The following is a 19,671-nucleotide window of genomic DNA, read 5'->3' as shown; positions in this document are numbered from 1 at the left end:
AAAAATTCTTCCCCATAAACCATCAGAAAGTTGCTGCTCAAATTCCAGTTCCTAAGCACCTTTAATTTTATCATTGGATATAGGATGTAAATTAAGTAAGCTGTTATAAATACCAGGTATCAATCCTTTTCGGGAAGGATTTAATTGAATGTACCAATCAAATTAGTTGAAAAGGCAACTGGGAAGTTTGGCAGAAAAGAGTGTAGAAAACTCCCAATTTGAAAATAACTATGAAGATTTGGGCAAATGGAACTTTTCAGCTAATTGATCAAATGGCATTAAACAGTTTCCTTCAAACATATCAAGAAAGATTATTATTCCTTTATCTTTCCATAGAGCAAGAGCTTGGTCAAATGATACCTTAAAAAATAATTTGGAATGAATTTAAACTTGACAGAACAAAATGATTTAAATCAAAAAATTTACAAAATCGAAACCAAATCTTTAATGCACGTCTGAGGATTGGATTAAAATTTTGTTTAGATAATGCAAAGGGGAGTACCTAATAGAGAAGTTAAAGAGTATCCTCTAACCACATTCTTCTCCAATTCCACCCATAAAGGGAAATCATGCATCTTAGAATAGCAAGTCCAAAATGTGTATCAATTGCCCAGTAATATAAAACCTGAAAATTGGTTGTTGAATGATTCTTGTTAACAAAACACAGCCTACAAACCTAGCCTAGCTTCTGTGCAGGATTGCATGAAATTATGTTGATTGGTTTTCCACTGCCAATTCTTCTTTGGCTTGGCTTCGCGGACGAAGATTTATGGAGGGGGTAAATGTCCACGTCAGCTGCAGGCTCATTTGTGGCTGACAAGTCCGATGCGGGACAGGCAGACACGGTTGCATACATCTTACATTTGGTAATTAAAACAGCTAATGAATAGGAAAAAAAACATTGATACCTACTCTAAATTGAGCTCCAACAGACTGTTTCCTGGTACTGTTAAAGCTGTCTTCTGTTCTTTGTGCATTCTAATAAAACGAAGATGCAGAGAATTCAAACTTCAGGTCCAAATCAAAACTTTACGACATTTCTCAATACAGTGGCAAATAAGATTCTTGGTGTGAAACATGAAAGTTTGCAGATGTTGTGATTGTAGTGAAAACACAAGAATGCTAGAGGAACTCAGCTGGTCTTTTCAGCATCCAAAAAAAATATTGTTGACGTTTTGGGCCTGAGCTCTTCTTCAAGGAATAAGAAGAATGAGCCAGAAGCAGGAAGTCTCAGAAAGATTCTTGGTGTCAATTCAGCACAGTTGTTAGTTCATGATAGTCAAGGACTGAGTCAAAGATAAATCTAAGACCAATCATTGTTACTTACTCTAACAATCATAGAATTACAAAGATACAGAATGGAAGCCATTCAGTCAATCAAGTTTGTCAATCGAGCAATCTAATTAGCCCGACTTCTATACTCTCTTGCAATTGCCTTATTATTGACTGTCCTTTCAGACTTTCATCTCGAGCCCTTTTGCATCCAATGTAAAACTCAGACCATTCAATTCGGATAAAATGTAGCTGAGAGCAAAGTTTATGAATTCCATATGCACCTGATTTGTCAATGGTTAAAATCTTCTATGGTTCTGCCCCACCTGCCCAAATGCAAGCAACATATGAGCAGTACTTTCAACTTTGCTTTCTTATACATTCACTTCCTATACTTCTGGGATCTGGCCTTAAACTTCTATGTACATGCTGTACTTCTTCGACAAATACTAATGAAATCCAGCCATAACACAAAGCATCTTTGCCCGATCAATTGGCTGTATGACAATAAGTTGCAGGTAATTTAACCTAACAAAAGCAAATTTTAATCCCTGCCATAAAATTTGCCTCCACTGTCACCAGACCCCTCCATTAATCAACTGCTTGGGGTGAAGAAAATTGTATAGAATTTTGGCATCTAATCTGACCCAGTTTTGAGCTTCAATGTGGAAGTAAACATTTTCCTGAACAATCTTGTTGCATGACAAACTTTGGTTTCTAACCTGGAAATGGAACACTTATCTAGGCGCACACAAATTTTTTTTCTTGCTAATCTCACTTCAAACTAACTAACAAAAATCCTACCAGGTCCTACGAAAATCTCTGCTGATCAATAACTTTTTTCTTCATTAATCCTTTTTGGCTCAATATTCTCCAATGCACTAAATTTAAAAGGCTAATTTTCAGTTCTTCCATGCCTCCACACCCCCCTCAATCCTCCTTGATGCCAGTCTTTTTTTGTTTAAAAAAAAACAAGCCTGGCCCCACCTTTGACTTTTACTCCATTTCCAAACTGAATGGTGGGAGCAGTGCCCTCATTTAATGGCATTAATCCCTGCATCCCTCTTTCTAAACTTCAGCCTCTTTTCAGCCATTTAATTGCCTATAAAGACAATAGTTTTCCAAATCAACTTTCAACCAAATTGTGAATTGTATTCCCACTTACAGACGCTGCTATTGATCCATTTAATTTAATACTGTCAAAGCATTACATAAATAAATCTACTTTGGAGTAAGTACACTAGGGGAGCTAATCATACACCAACTTCATCTTTATTTTAAAGGAATGCTGCAGTTTCTTTCACACCTCCTTCATAGATTGAATCAAGCAGAACTCATTATTTTTCAAAATTTCTTCCTTTATGTAATTATTACTCATCTATTCTTGTAGTTCCTAATGACAATTTTAAAGCTCCCATTATTTCTATCCCTCATGCAGGGAGAAAATATCAGCACTGTTTTGAGTTCTATCTCCACTTCTATATTAATATTTTATTCTCACTTGCATATGTCACAGATTCAAAACAAGAAAATGATAGTTCTACAATTTGTTCAAGATTAAAAATATGGAATTACTCAAAATCAAGTACCAATGGTTTGACTGATGGCTGTCCGGTGGCCTAAAGCAATGAGGGTAAGGATTATAGAACATTATAGGACAGAAACAGACCCGTCAACTCATCTAGTCTATACTGAACTATTACACTGCCAAGCTCCTCCATACCCCTCCAATCCATGTACCTAACCAAATTTTTCTTACATGACAAAATTTAGTGGGCATTCACCACTTCAGCTGGCAGCTCTTTCCACACTCTCACCACTCTCTACATGAAGAAGTTCCCTCCAATGTTCCCTTTAAACATTTTACCTTTCATCCTTAATCCATGCCCTCTTATTCTTTTCATCTAACCTCAGTGGAAAAAGCCTGCTTGCCTTTTTAACTCTATCCCTCAATTTTATATTCCTTTATCAAATCTGCCCTTGGATGCTGCCTACTAACCTTCAAAGGTCAAACATCCTGATGTTAAAGCAAATAGGACCAGAATCCCAAATAAGAGCAAAATGTCCACAGACCATCAAGACAGAATTCCAGACTATTAGTACATTCAAGGAGTAAATCAGATTGGAAGGGAGTGAACAATGATGATAAAGTTTGGCTTCAATCAGAAGAATAGGTGCCAGGTCTTGTATCAAATAAAAATAAATTTGTTGTTTACAATTCTGGGAAGGATGTGGAGGCTTTGAAAAGGGTACAGAAGAGATTTACCAAAATGTTGTCTGGATTGGAGGGTATGAATTAAAGATGGACTAAAGGTGCTTGACAAACTCAGGTCGTTTTCTCTGGAACTTCGTGGCCAGAGGGGAGACCTGATATGTTTATAAAATTATAAGAGGTATAAACTGGATGGTTGGACAAAATCTTTTTCCCCCAGGGTAAAAATATGAAATACTAAAGGACATAATCAAGGAATTTTAAGGAGTGGTGCAAGGCATACTTTTTTTAAAAAAAAGAGTGGTAGATGCTTGGAAAAGGCTGCCAGGGGTAATGGTGGAAGCCAGTAGGATAGTAACATTTAAAATAGTTCTAGATGCAGATAATTGAGAGATGTGTATCACAGGAAAGCAGCGATTTAATTTGGCATCATGGATGATGTAAACATCGCAGGTTGAGGGGCCTGTTCAGTACTGTTCTAACCAAATGTAAAGTGTATTTTTGAAATAAAAAAGGAAACAGTACGATTTTTCTGGAAATTGTCAATTGAAGGCAAGATTCAAGAAAAATAAACATGCAAAGCATGAAATCTGAAGAGAACACAAGCATAACCAGAAGAAAGCTTGTCAACAGAAGGGAAAAAGAGACCTGCACACCAGCCAGTTTGTTACTCTGGAGGAACAGGTTGTGTCGATCATCTTTGTTAAGTATTACTTCTTATTTCTGGAACAATCAATTGGCTTGTGGCCAACATACCTGGACCCACAGTAATGTGCTGACACTCATTTCTAAAAGTGAACCAAACTGCAACTTGGCAAATCTTACAAATTTTTGAGTTTGGAGGTCATCAAAGTTTTTCTTATTTTTAAAACTTTACTTCCACACAGTAGAAGCCAATTCTAGCCATTAAGATCCATCACACCCCATTTCACCCAATTAACCTACAACCTCTCATATTTTTGGAGAGTGGGAGGAAACCAGAGCACCTGGGGAAAAGCCTTGCAGGACATCAGAACTTACAAACTCCTTACAGACAGTGCTGGATTCAAACCCGGGTGGCTGGCGCTGTAATAGTGTCCTGCTAATTGTTACCGTGATGCCCACTTGTGCAGACTGGGGAAAAGAACCAAGGTGATGAAATAATGAATATTATTTATTAATCTTGATTCATAATGTAAATAATACTCTGAAGTTACAAGTGAGATTGACATTCCACTGAAGCCTTGGAATGAAAACAAACTCAGCAGTAGGCTGTATCTATGGAGTTTAAAAAAAAACAAAGCTGATATTTCAGATCAGTAGCCTTTTGGAAAAACTGGAATAGTGAGAAAACAAGGGTGTTTTAAATTGTAGAGATGGAAGGATGATGTCTACAATAAAGGGAGGAGACCTAGATTTCCTGTGGTGATACAAATGTTGTTCACAACATCTACAAGATGATTACAAATGCTTGTTAACACATGGTCTTGATGAATGACGGCATAGTTTTGAATGGTCAGATGACCTTATTCTTGCTTCTCTCTTGTATATTCTTAATCATAGCTGATCTGACCGGGGGGAGGAGTTAAATGGAGAGTAACAAGGACACAAGACAGAAACTATGAAATGCAAGAAACAATAGTTGCACTCTACCTTCACCCAGTTCTCTATAGGGGATCCCGACTTTCCATCTATCTACCATTTTAATGCTAGATACTCTCACTTTGATCTCTCTTCAGCCCCTCCACTGTTCCAATGCAGCTCAATGTAAGCTTGAGAAACAGCACCTCAATTTTCACAAAGGCATACTGCAGACACTGAATCTTGATAATGAATCAACAATTTCAGATATCCAGTCATTTTCATTTGTTTCAGAACACAGAAAATACATGCTAATTATTTGTTTTTTGTTAAAATGTGGTCTCCTTATTTGGAGTATATGAATTTGGAAATACTTTGAAATATTCTTTATATTAACTGTATTGTTTTTATATTTGGCTCCCCTTAAGGGAGCTGGCTGAAGGGGTGGGAGGGTTTTTTTTAATATATAAAAATTTGTTCTTCACTTTTCTTTGTTATGTTTAACTGTATTTTGATTAGTTTTTAAATAAAGTTTTTTTTAAAAAAACACAGAACAGTTTCTTTTCCTCCATATTTGTTAATCACTCTACTGAACATTTCTTGCATCCTTTTGTTTCAGATTTCCAGCAATATGGTAATAATAATCATTTTTCTCACCTTTCCATTTCTGATCAATGACCTTTCAGGAGAAACGTTAATTGTTTATCTCTCCACAGATGCTGCCTGACCTGCTGAGGATCTGCACATTATTTAAGATTTCCAGCATTAATATTTGCTTTACTAGTTTTATAACAACTTACCCTTGGTCTTTGATGAGCCATTAATGTTCCTGTTCTTGAGACTGTAGCTGTAATGAAGAATTGATATCAGCATCAAATAAACTAGAATATTTTTTATTTATTTAATCGATCGATGCAAATTTCTTTTGAGAATAATTTCTCCTTTTCCTGGTTTCTGCCATGAATGAAGCTCAATGCAAAGATGGCTCACACACAGCATTGTAAACTGGAATTAAAAAATCTTCAGCACTACGTACAAACAAACCCTCCAGCTCAACAATGCATTGCTATTAAATTTGCTTCTATTTATCTTACTCAAGGTGTCCTGCCAGTACTGACTTTCAGAATCAATAATTCTAATGCTTTTAATCTTGCTGTCCCTCCACTCTTTCAATACAAAGATCCTCCTGTACCTCCATCCCATTCATTTAGCCATGTCTAGATTATTTGTTCTTCCTACCGAAAAGTACCATCTCCTAAAATTAATTTGCCATTACACACAAACTTAAAACATGGAAATCTACAGGACAGCACAGGCTCTTCGGCTCAGTGCTGTGCCAACCCAGTAACATAGTACAGGTCCCTTAGTCCCCGATGTTCCTACCAAAAAGAAATCTAAATCCTTCTATCTCATAATCCTCTATTTTTCTTTCATCCATGTGCCTCTCTAAGAGTCTCTTAAATACCCATAATGTTTCAGCCTCCACCACCATTCCTGCAAGGAATTCTGGGCAACCACAACACCATTAAAAAAATGTACCCCTGATGCCTCCCCTGGTATAGATGTCCCATAGTGTTTGCTATTCCTGTCTGGAGAAAAGGTGCTGGCTTATCTATGTATTTCAGAATTTTATAGACCTCTATCAAGTCTCCTCTCATCTTTTCTCTAAAGAGAAAAGTCCCAGCTCTGTTAACTTCAAATCCAAACTTATTTTCCCTCCAGCCAATATCCTGGAAAATCTCCTTCTGCACCCTCTCCATAGGTTCCATATCCTTCCTGTAATGAAGTGACCAGAACTGAACACAATACTCTAAGTGTAGTTTCACCAGAGATTTGTAAAGTTGCAACATGACCTCTCGACTCTTGAGCTCAATCCCCCTATTAATTAAGCCCAGTTTCCCATAGGCCTACCTAACTATCCTATCAACCTGTGTAGCTACCTTGAGAGATGTATCGATTTGAACCCCAAGGTCTCTCTGTTCCTCCACACTGGTAAGTATCTGACTATTAACCCTATATGGCTTCTGATTTGACCTTCCAAACTGCATCACCACATACTTATCCGATTGAACTCCATCTGCCTCTTTCATGCCAACTCTGCATCCTGTCTATACCTTTTTGTAACTTATGACAACCTTCAGCTCCATCCACAATTCCTCCAACCTTTGTGTTATCCACAAACTTGCTGACCCATCCTTCCACCTCTTCATCCAGGCTATTTATAAAAATCACAAAAAGCAGGTGTCCCAGAACAGATACCTGTGGAATTCCACTAGTCAGTAACCTCCAGGAGAACCACTACCACCACTACTTCTGTGTTTCCTTCATGTAAGCCAATGTTTAATCCACAGAGGCAAAGCTCCAGGGATCCCATGCCTGCTAACTTTCTGAACGAGTCTCTCAAGTGGGATCTTATTGCCCTACCTTCAATTTCTTTGTCACCTCCTCAAAAATCAATTAGGCTTGTGAGGCCTTCCCTTCACAAAGCCATGCAAACTACCCTTGAGAAGACTGTATTTCTCCAAATGCTCATAATTCCTATCCTTAAGAATCCTCTCCAATCATTTGCACACCACTGATGCAAGATTCATCAGACTATAATCCCTAGGATTCTCCCTATTACATTTTTTTAACAAATGGACCACATCTGCCATTCTTCAATCCTCCAGTACCTCTCCTGTGACCAAGGAGGACTCAAAGATCATTGCTACTGCCCCAGCTATTGGTAACCTCACTTCCTCTGGAGCAACTTGGAGTATATCGCGTCTGGCCCTGGGGAGTTATTAGCCTTAATGTTTTTAAGTAGATCCATTACTTCCTCTTCCTTAATCTCAATATTGTCCAGCACATAAGTCTGTTCTATTCCTCCCTTACCCTGATCAAGGTCCTTTTCTTTGGTGTATACTGAAGCGAAGTATTCATTTAGGACTTCCCCAACCTAGTCAGCACCAGGAGCACGCTGCCTCCTTAATGCTTAAGTGGCCTGACTTTCATTCTAATCATCTTTCTTTTCTTCACATACACATAGAACACCTTGGGGTTCTCATTAATCCTACTTGCCCCCTTTGAGTTCTTCCAAGTCCTTTCTTAAGTTCCTTCCTGGCTACCATACAATTCTCATGAGCCCTTCCCGTTTCCTGCTTCTGAAATCTAACTTACTCCAAGTCCCTAGAATTTATTACTGTATAACCCTCCATTTTACTCAGTTCCATGTACCTATCTAGCGGTCTTTTAAAATATCCTACTGTTGCCAGCAGCACATTCTATGTACCCAACACTCTCTATCTGAGGAACTTGCCTCTTACAACCCTTGTACTTACTCCCAAGCACATTAAAACTCCTCAAGCTAGCCATTTCAGCTCTGGGAAAAAGCCCCTGATCATCTACATGAACATGGTCTCACATCATCTTATACACCTCTGTCAGGTCACTCCTCATCCTCCATCGCTCCAAGGAGAAAAGACTAACTTCTCTCAATCTATCCTCATCAGGCATGCTCTCTAATCCAAGCAGCATCCTTGTAAATCTTCTAGGCATCCTCTCTATATCATCCACATCCTTCCTGTAGTGACGTGATCAGAATGGAATACAATATTCAACGTAGGGTTGACAAATTTAATAATTTCCTGCATTTTTTCCACATTATTTTGTACGCCTTTCTCAATTTTGTTGTAACATAGTTTCAAAATTTGCAAGATCAAAGGTCAAATTTACATCTTTATGCTTCAGGCCTCTCATTGACTCATTCTGCCACAAGCCGTAATCCCTGCCACTGCTCACGTAATCACTCCTAACCTTACTTCTAATGATATTGAATTTGCGCCATTAGCACGTGGCAACCAATTCCAATACGCAAACCCATAGCGCACGCGCCAATGAACACACACATGTGCACAGGTAGCAAGATGGTCATGTCCAGCCTAGGGACCCCGGAACGCCACATTTTGCCTCTTACATGCCCTGTATTCCTTTTATAGTTGGTCCAAATACAACATAAACTGCATAAAGTTTATATTATTTCTTATATACATTTTAAAAAAAATTTGGTTGTATATGCGGATGGACGCAAGCCGCATGGGTCGGAAGTCTGTACTACCTGTACTTAGTTTAATTTGGCACCTTAAACAAAGATTTAATTTCCAGCAAAAAGGGATATGGAGCACATTTAGAAGTCTGCATTCCAAACACAGATCCTTAAAATTGGCAGCATTTATTTTTTGATTGGATTGGTGGGAAGGAGTTTGCCAAACAAACTAATTAAAATGGGGAAAAATTCTGAGCTCTGAAGTTGATTTACTGTAGTTCCCGTTATAAGAATATTGTTGTAATAATGGTGTTCTTTAGGAACTTGACCTCTAACTAGGTGAGAACTGTTTTAAAACTTTTAATCAAAACTTCTAATATTTCCTTTTTACTGTGTCCTTTTGTTAGTCTATGTCCAATGAAATACTGTCACAGAGTCAGAGAGAAATACAACACAGATACAGGCTTTTTAGTCCACATTGACCAGAGAGCACCTGTTATACATTCTTTGGCTTGGCTTCGCGGACGAAGATTTATGGAGGGGGTAAAAAGTCCACGTCAGCTGCAGGCTCGTTTGTGGCTGACAAGTCCGATGCGCGACAGGCAGACACGGTTGCAGGGGAAAATTGGTTGGTTGGGGTTGGGTGTTGGGTTTTTCCTCCTTTGCCTTTTGTCAGTGAGGTGGGCTCTGCGGTCTTCTTCAAAGGAGGTTGCTGCCCGCCAAACTGTGAGGCGCCAAGATGCACGGTTTGAGGCGTTAATGCCACATTAATTCCCATCAACTGCCCAACATTTTAACCATTTTCATACATACTATAAGCAAGTTGCATTAGCTAATGTACACGCCTTTGGGATGTGGGAGTAAACTGGAGTACCCAGTGGGAAATCCACGTGGTCACAGGAAGAACTTGCAAACTCCTTGCGACCAGCACCAGAAGTCAGGATTAAACTGGCTCTACTAAGTGTACAAATGTGCTATCCATTTGTTGCAGCAGTTATCTAACAGTCAGAATGCACAAAGTAAAAATGTCTTTGCTAAGTAGTGGAAAGCACAACACTGTTACAGTGCCAGTAACTGGGTCCAGGGTTTGAATCCCATCAAGTCTGCAAGGAGTTTGAACGTTCTCCCCCTGTTCTGCCATGGGTTTTCCCTGGAGGTCTGGTTTCCTCCCACCATTCGAAACATACCGGGAATGTTGGCCACTTGGGTGTAATTGGGTGGCACGGGGTTATGGGCTGAAAGGGACTGTTACCGTGCAGTATGTCTAAATATAAATTTAAAAGGCAAGATGTTACTGCATTTAACTGCTCAGCTTTGTCTAAAATGTTTGCAATGACTTCTACCTGTAAAAAGTACACTTAGCAGTGGAGTGACGCTATGAATAAACAGTCCTCGAATACTTGCTGGAATAGTGTCTCTATTTTTTTCCAAAAAACCAGATGCATTGTATTGGACCTGCAGAAGAAGAAAAAGAAGCAGTCAAAAATTGTTTTACAGGCCCAAGTTGTACCAAAAGCTCAAGCTAATACAAGATTCTTTTGCAAGCAATTCATTTAGTCTTCCCCTTTAGTGACTTAGTTCTAAAATAGTACATGTGCACACACACAAAATTGAAAAGCAAAATAAAGGGATTAGGAATGAGGTAGGTGAAGCATATTGGAGGACAAGGGGATGAGATACAGAAGGAGCCATAGCAAGGGTGGGGGGGGGGGGGGGGGTGGGGTAGATATATAGCAAGAGCCAGAGCCAGGGAGGGAGGGATGTGAGAGATAGGTGGAAAGAGCCAGAGGTGGAGGGAAGCAGTGGGAAATACATGGAAAGAGCCAAACACTGCTAATCATTTTACCAGAAACCACAGCCTTGTATTTTCATCAGATTTGCTTTTATTATAATTACACAACGAACAAGCTGTCAACCATTGTTCTTAAAAAGCAGCTGTGCCAAAGATGAGCATATATTCATATACATATGAATGGGAGACGGTCATGTCAGTATTAGGGCAGTTGAGGGTCTGCTAAGATAGCAATGAAAAATTTATGCCAACTCAGAGGAATGAGGTGAGAATGGAGTGAGTTCAGTGAAGGGTTAAAAACACAGATATTGCTGGAGGTTTCAGGCCTGAAATGTTGGTGATATTTCTTTGCCTACTGCAGATGCTGCGAGACCTGCTGAGTTCTTCCATATGATTTTTACTGAAATCATAGCATTTGCAGATTGTTTTGTTTCCCTCCCCTCAGTGTAGGATTAGTACAATTGGGTGCTCAATGGACAGATATGAGGGCCAAAGGCCTGTCAGGCTGCATGCCTTTATTCTCTCTGGCCCAGGCTTCCCCATCCAGGAGCAACACTGCAGCAACATTTACACATCAAATTTTAACTGGTTGATCTCATGTTCCTTTCGTTTCAAGGCTTCGTGTCGGTTCCGCAGGAAGACTGTCAACAGCCAAATGATCCCTCTATGGCTCCTCTTATGTCCTGTGAACTCCTTTTTGAGGAGGGACAAGAGATGGTGGCCAATCTCCTCCCAAGTCCACGCTATCTAACCATTCCACTGCCTTGCGATGCTTCTCCAGTATGCTGGCCAGACTGCTGAATCCAGCAGTACTTTTGATTGACATCGATACTCTGTCCCCTGTACACATGCGGCCCTTCATTTTTAGCCTTTTGCCAGAACATCACTCTCACCCAATTACCTAGCCGTTCTTCCTTGAACCATTCTCATAGTGTCAATCTGTGGTAGAAAAATGATCAAAGGGTTCAAAAGGTGGCAATCCTCTCTACGTGTCAGTACAAAACGTCGAACTTTATTTACACATGACACCAATACATAACAAGAGACACACATGCACCTGCATGCAAACCAGTAATGTTCTGATGCAAGTTTGAAAAACAATACCGATACTAATTCGTGGGTTCATACAATCAGTACCTTCCACCCGTATCTATCTACAAGTTACAAGGACGAAACAATAGTTGTTTTAAATTTGCAGTGGACTCAATACCCAGAAAGAGGTGTGTGTTTGTTGTATTTGTGGTGTGTGTGTGGTTGGGGGGAGGGGGGGGGAAATGAGGCACTAGAGATGTGGCCTGGAAGCCAAAGGGGTGGCAGCTAGAAAAGGTTTGGGAACCACTGGAGTACTTGAAGCCAGCATGATTTTCTTAAGGGAAAATCTTGCTCGACGAACCTACTGGAATTCTTTGAAGAACAATGAATCACTGACACTGCCTTTGACTTTTCCTTGCATTATTTTTAGTTAATTTGCAAGGTGGTTCTTATAAATATTTGAAATGTGATGCTGCCACAAAACAACAAATTTCGTGACATGCTCATGACAATAAATTCTGATTCTGAAGTGACAAGCAGGCTAGATATATATTCTGTGTACTAGATGTATGAACTCTTACAATAAATCTGGATACTTTGAGGATTCAGCCTCTTGAATGTTCTGTTCACATCTGCCTAAGAAACAGGTGCCAGAATCTATGAGAGCTCACAGTGTTCCTCATTGTTTTTCGTTCCTTGAGCTCGTCCCAAACAGATGCATCAATATTAATGATTTTGCCTATGGGATCTGATGGCATGCAAGCCCTGCATTTGCTGTTGAAAGTCCAGCTGACTGTCTGAGACTCCAGCTTGGTCCAAATTGTCATTTTTGTGTTGTTAAAACTTTCCAGAGGTTACACCTGGTCATTCTGTACATTCCTTAATCTTCTGATTCAAATTCCATTGATCTAATATTCAGTTTACAGATCTCTTGGTTCATTTTTGGCTTCCAATTAGGATACACCCAAAATGGCCCATCAAACCTCTATAGGTGCACTATTGAGAGTATACAGACTGCGAATTTGAATGACCAGGAATGTAGAAGGGCCAAACATAGCCAGATCCATCACAGATATACAACCTCTCATGCACTGCCTCAAATAGGCTTTTAACATCCATAAAAGATCCTCATCACACTGCTACCTTTGGGCAGAAGGTACAGAATCCTGAAGATCAGCACCTCTAGGTTCAAGAAGGGTATCTAACAACTATCAGAATCTTGAACCTCTTGTTACATTCATCATGTACGGCTTCACCAACACAAAAGGATTGTCTACATTACTGCAATGTCACTTTTTTCTTGTGCTTATGGTAATTGTTAACATTATCTATCTTTTGTATTTATTGCTTTTCATTTAATGTATTCTATTGTCATTTTCTTCATGAAGTACCTGTTTGGCTGCAGCAAGTAATAATTTTGATGCATGTGTACATTGTCCAATGTACATGATAGTAAGCTTATTGTTGTCATTAATTCCATAGTAAACACAGCTTTGCTCATGTTATCTCCATCCAGAGATCAAAGTAAAATTTCAGGAGTTTACTGAGTAGGTCAAACAAACACTTGATCATGTGGACTGGGGCCAAATTAATTTTTCCATGTAAAAAGCATTGATAGCATTCACAATAGGTTACAATGTGCAATATCTGTAAATAGCTAATTTTTTTAAATTTGAGAACCAGCAGCATGTTGATGTATTCTGACTTGGATTTTGAAGATAGACTATTTTTGGTTAAAAAAAACTTTCCCTTCGCACCTAATAGAGCTATACACATTTACTGTTCTTTGACTGACTTCCAAGAGGAAATGCAGAAAAGCCATTGTGATAATGACTAGCCAGAAATGCAGACCAGGATTAATATATCAATTAAGATTTTGGCTGCAGATTAGTAACTAATGCCATCTGACAAAGTTAACTAATTGATAATGCCAGAGAAACATTATTCTAAACAGGATGGGTGGGATTAAGCCTTTGAACTAAACATTCTCAAGATATGGGAGATGCCTAATGCCAGCAGTCTTCTATCAATTGCAAACCATATTGCAATGCATTGGCAATAAATGTTCACAGAAGCTGCCAGTTTTCAACAAAATTTGCTCCTGCTAAATTTAATCCATAGAAGCAAAAGAATTTTTACTAAAATATTTTATTTTCCATTTTCACACAATCTTTAAACTTTTATGCAGATTAAGTATACAGTAGTTCCCAGTGTATGACCTCAAGTTGGAGAACTGGGACCTCTGTATACAATATTTTTAATACAATGTACTTGTACAGTCGTTATAATAAATTTTTTTTTTAAATTTGGTCATAAGTGCGGGTGGACATTACTTGCAAAGGTCGGAAGTCGAGGACTACCTGTATTAAATATTTATAAAATCTATGGGATTTTCCGTCCTCATCCCTCAAATACAAAAATATAACTTGACGTACTATTAGAGCTCCCATTTTTCATAATTCTTTTTCGGGGATATCACATTGTTACATACATTGAAGGGTCAAATTTATAACTGCGGCTCTACATAATCCAAGCATGGTTACCCTATCTTAAAGAATGTATTGTAGTGGGAGGCGCACCTTTGGCCAGGGAATGACACCGTGACATCACTTCCGGAAGCTGGCGCACATGTCACCAGAAGTGGGTGTTCCCTTATGTACAGCGTGAGGGATTCAAATAATAAAGTCAATTACTGGTTCACCCTCACACTGCATGGATGTTCTTTATTCCATAGCGCTGCCATAGCAAATGCTGCAGTATCATATTTAATTAAATTGTAAGAAATTTTCTCCATGGGTATACAACTATGTAACTCTGCCGGTCATCAAGCAATAAGAAGGGGAGAGTTGGATTTCCAGGTGATTGCTATACACTTCTTGGCCACAGCTACTTTAAGAAAGCAAATTTGAAATTTAGTCAGTTTGTAGCTCACGTCCATAAGTTTGCCCAGAAGGTACAGCTCTGGGTCGTGTGGGAAGGTCCCTCCTGTTACTCTTATTAGTGTTTTAGCGATATCATGCCACAATGGTCTTACCTTTGCACAAAACCAGGTAGAATGTAAAAAAAAATTAACCAAATTATCTGCTTCAAAGCTAATAACTCCAGGGTGAACATTTCCCAGGATTATATGTGGCACTTTCTTTAAACCTTTGCTTTGTTCTTAAATTTTCCTCCTCTCTCCTCAATTAAAGAGCCAATTGTTAGCACTTCTGCTTGCACCTAGTGTTCATGGTGACAGTTCCTTTTTTTTCTCCTCCCCATCGCCTACATCCATCTGCAAATCTGGGCTCCTCCTCCTTCCTCTTCAACCCCACCTTCTTATTCAGGCATCTGTCCGATTTCAGGCTTTCCTGATGAAAATTTCTGGCCCAAAACTTCAAAATGTCATACTTTGGTAGGTTAAACCAAGACCGAACTTGCACAGCAAATGGTTGGGGCCTGGAGAGTGTTGTAGAATAGAGACAGACACCTAGGGGTACAGGAACATAGTTCCATAAAATTGTGACAGAATGGTGAAGACCTGTTTGGGTTGCTTGCCTTCATCAGCCAGATCGCTGACTACAAGTGAGACATCACGTTACAAGACATTTGTGTGACTGCACTTGGACTATTGTGCACAATTATGGTTGCCCAGCTGTAGGAAAGAGGTCTCAAAGCTGGAATGGATGCAGAAAAGATTCACAGCCACAATACCTGGATTGATGGGCTTGAATTATAAAGAGGCTGGACAGGCTGAGATTTTGTTCCCCAGAGCCAAGGAGACTGGAGGTGGTGTTTGGGGTGGGGGGGGAGGAAGGAGTGTTAGGAAAGTACAAGGGCATACTTAAATCAGCCCTTGCCCTTTCTGGTGGGGTAGAGGCAAAGGGGAGAAGGACAAAGCAAGATGGGGTCATTCGTTTGGTGTTGAAAACCATAAGATTTAGCCACATTTTAAAAATTTGATGCACAGAAGTGCTGGAGAAACTCAGCAGGTCACATGCTTCAGACCCAAAACATTGGTTATATATCCTTGCCCCCTAAGGACTCTGCAGGACCTGCTGAGTTTCTCTGGCACTTTTGTGTTTACTATAATCACAGTATCTGCATACTTTCTTGTTCCACTCGAAAAAAAAAATTGATATTCTGTCAATTATTAATTTCAAAGACCTAATGGATGGCTGGATTGATAACATCTTTGCTTTGAAAATTTTTCTTTAAGTTCTGCAAAAACAGTACTCTCATCAAAAAATTCCTGATTTATACCCTTGACATTCAATTGACTCTAATGTAACTTTAATAACAAGAACAAAAAAAAATACATCCAGGTCACCCAATTAGTATTATCAAGGACCATGTCAAAAAAGTTACAAGATTATTAACACACGCTTTATCTTTGGATGTTAGCAATACCAATTAAACATTTTTTTATTGTAATCTCTTCATTGAAACAAAAGTAACACCCTTACCTTTCCTGCATAGTGTACCACTGTGAATACTAGATTATGACTTCTGCCTATTTTATAATGTGGATTTCCTTTGAAGCTACCATTTAACTTTTCCACAAAGGTCTTGTCAGTGGCCTGCAATGTACAAAAAAGGCATTTGCTTATTTCACAAATATTACCAATGATCATTTTTTGTTAGCAAACATGCCTTAGATTAACATCAAAATAGACTGGTTTCAAATGCAGCAAAACCCCTGTTAATCAGAATTCAAGCAACCAGCAAAAGAAAATTGAGGAAAATAAATAAATAAGTTGGACTACATAAAAAATTAAATAAAAGTTTAAAATTGTAAAAGTAAATGTTCTCTGAAGTAACAAAGCTTTGATGAAGATGGGAGCAAATATTCAGCCAGTGGAGTGACTTGGTCATGTTTTGCTCATAGCAGGTGTTTGAATAAAGTTGCATTTGAATAAAATGGCGTCTAGGATAAAGAGCTGGTTGATGTCACTCGCTGTTGGGGTGTCTCCTTATCCCTGCTTAGTAAGAGTTATCATCTTTATTCGTGTATTATTAAGTAAGGCATTATTTGTAAACTAGGGAGGGGGGGGGTTTAATTATTTATAATGTTATTGTTCATCTTTCAGCCAGCTCCATAGAGGGGATGATATCTGCAGATATAGTTATGGTTAAATGTTTTCAAGGAATGTGATTGAAAATAAAGTAAAATGCTTTAAGGTTAATATATTCATGCAAGTGAAATTTGTTCAGTGTAAGTGCAGTATAAGTATTTTTTGTCTTTTAAATTATTTAAGCAGGGGCAGGAGTTAGGTATTGTAAGAGTGAGTGTCAAGCAACAACCATAAAACTCATTTATCTGGCATCCACTGTTAGGTCTGCTTTGTTCATGAATGAGTGAGACAAACACCAGGCTGAGTCGAAATCAGGGTTCTTTGTTCTTTATTACCGGATTGTAACACTTGCAACTAACCATGTTAGTCGGAGAATGCATTCTGCCGTTATCAGCAAAATGGTGATTTTTTATACCCTTGGATATGTGCTTAGAACATCATCATATCATTACTTGTCCAATGACTAAAACTGTTGCTATCCTTTCCCTGCTAGCTTCCTGCCTCTCAATCCATCAATGTCTCTCTTATCTTGTAAGTACAAGGATGCATTCACATCTTGTTACAGCCCTGTACATTCCCATCTCATGATGTTTTACCTAACAGGAGTACAAGGACACCTCCCCTTCTTGTTACAGCCCTGTACCGGGTAACTCCCTACACATTCCCATCTCATGATGTTTTACCTTACACCACCCATACCTAGAGGTGCCAGATAACTTTTAACGGTATAAAAGTTACCTAAACTTTAAGTCTACAATTCATAATTTTAAAAAAATTATCAATGTAAAATTAACCAGTTAAATGATGAATGATTAAAAGTATCCTCCTAGTTCAAGGTGCATTAATTCCATAATAGTACAGGACGGTAGGGGCCAGAGCATGTGAAGGACTGCAAGCTTAGTGCTGGGTTTGAGGTTTTTAAACATTTTGTTTGGCCTTAATCAGTTCTCGGGCACAGGATTCAGGGCTGAATCCTGTCATCAGTCTATTTTCACTGAGATGCAGATTCCCATACATCATGGGTGTCAAGGGATAGATATTTTGTTCAAGACCCATCTTCTCATGAATTTCAGTGGCAGATTTTGCTCAGCTTGTAGATTAGTACTATAAATTGATGATTAGGGCTAGGCTGATCTTGGTTCTGGAACAGAGAAAAATTTAAACACAATCATGTTAATCCAGTAGGCCAGCTGCAATTTGGCATGAAGCTTTTCAAAGTGAGGTGCATTGTTATAGCCAGGATGATTGAGAAGAAGCTTGTTGTAAAGACACAGCATTTGGGTCTATGGTGGACTTACTGGTTAGGATCATACCTTGGGTGGAATTGCTAGCAAAGACATAATAATAATGACTTTCTGAGGACAGCCAGATTTATGAGAGATTCTTCATAATCACTCAACAGAAGGAGACAAATGACATTAAAAAGACCATATTACTATGGTTGGGACTGCTCAACACTTGGATCTGTTGAACGGGTAAGATTATTTCTATTGTACTTCTTGAGTTACACAGCATAAGAGGAAGGGGATGGAGAAGGGAATTACCTGCACCTTTTTTTTTTAAATGGAAAGGAGCTTCTACTTTGCTTTTTACAAATCATAAAACTGAATTAAATGGGAAGCTTGAATATTTATAGAAACAATGTATTCTGGAAATACTCTACAGGTTAGTCAGTATCTATGGGGACAGATTTAACAGTTTGTTTCATGACCTTTATCAGCAAATTCTGATGAAAGCTCTTTATGTTAAATTCTGCTTTTCTCTCCACATACTGCTTTCCTCACAAAACCAGTCAATTTGCACCTTCATTAAATTTTCAAAAATCTGTTGCATTTTAATTCTGAATAATTATTTTTGTTTTAATGGATTCCTGACAAACCAGTCATGTTTTCTTTATTGTTCAGTTCCTCACCTGTGGAAATGCACTTTGTTCATCCAGTAGGGAAAATAGTCCTAATGGTTTTGCTAAAAACAGATCCTGTAAAGAAAAGATTTATTCTTTAATAAACTGAGGCAACATATTAATAAAGCTAACTAGAAATTAATGCTCTTAAATTTACCAGAATTGATTTGTTGTCTTTAAAAGTTATCGTTTTCCATTCAATTTCTTCTTGCTTATACTCATTCTGTTGCATTAAAAATATGTGCTGCAGGAAAAAAAATAGCATTTCATTTGTGATTTTAATTTCAAAACTATACAACAAGGTCACTACACACACACATGCACACACAGAACAAGGAGGAGAGGGATGTACTGGTAACAGAGATCAAGCAATAATTGCAGTAGGTATTGTTTTGCATATTTGGACTGGCCTTTGAGGCTCTTATTATTTAGAGATAAGCTTGCAGCATGAAACTCTACAAGCCAAAAGCAGAGTGCAGGAAGCTTACTGCTTTCCTCACAAAACCAGTTTCTTTATTTGTAAATTATGGTGGCAAGGAGAACCAATTTAAATACCTTTGTTATTCATTATACAGGATATGGGCATGACTAACAAGGCCAGTCGACACATATCCTTATTTGTTCAGGAGGTGGTGCTGATGAGAGACATGGGTTTGGGAGATACTTACCCAGACAAATAACTGCCATGTATTTTGCAGATGATACAAACTGTCACCATGGAGAGGCCGTGGTTAAAGCATACCATGAAAAAGGCTGCACTTGAATGCTAAGCTTTCCAAGTGACGTTGCAATTGCACACATCTAGAGAATACTCAACATAGC

The 19,671-nt window shown here is 38.6% G+C and overlaps 1 protein-coding gene across 3 annotated transcripts in view; it reads right to left on the bottom strand.

Annotated features, from left to right (window-relative positions):
• LOC138757217 (myosin-IIIa) overlaps positions 1–19,671 on the bottom strand; it is a 171,964-nt gene that overhangs the window by 56,969 nt on the left and 95,324 nt on the right. For all 3 annotated transcript variants that reach the window (XM_069924200.1, XM_069924198.1, XM_069924199.1), the window contains exons 12-17: positions 19,007–19,093; positions 18,859–18,924; positions 16,338–16,451; positions 10,412–10,523; positions 5,845–5,891; positions 913–978 (exon numbers count right to left, since the gene is read on the bottom strand). In XM_069924200.1, the coding sequence (XP_069780301.1) occupies positions 913–978; positions 5,845–5,891; positions 10,412–10,523; positions 16,338–16,451; positions 18,859–18,924; positions 19,007–19,093 (492 nt within the window). The remainder of the gene's footprint in view (positions 1–912; positions 979–5,844; positions 5,892–10,411; positions 10,524–16,337; positions 16,452–18,858; positions 18,925–19,006; positions 19,094–19,671) is intronic.

The sequence above is a fragment of the Narcine bancroftii genome, chromosome 3, assembly GCF_036971445.1.
Source record: "Narcine bancroftii isolate sNarBan1 chromosome 3, sNarBan1.hap1, whole genome shotgun sequence".
In the NCBI taxonomy this organism is placed as follows: domain Eukaryota; kingdom Metazoa; phylum Chordata; class Chondrichthyes; order Torpediniformes; family Narcinidae; genus Narcine; species Narcine bancroftii.
This window is presented reverse-complemented; position numbering and strand designations above follow the sequence as displayed.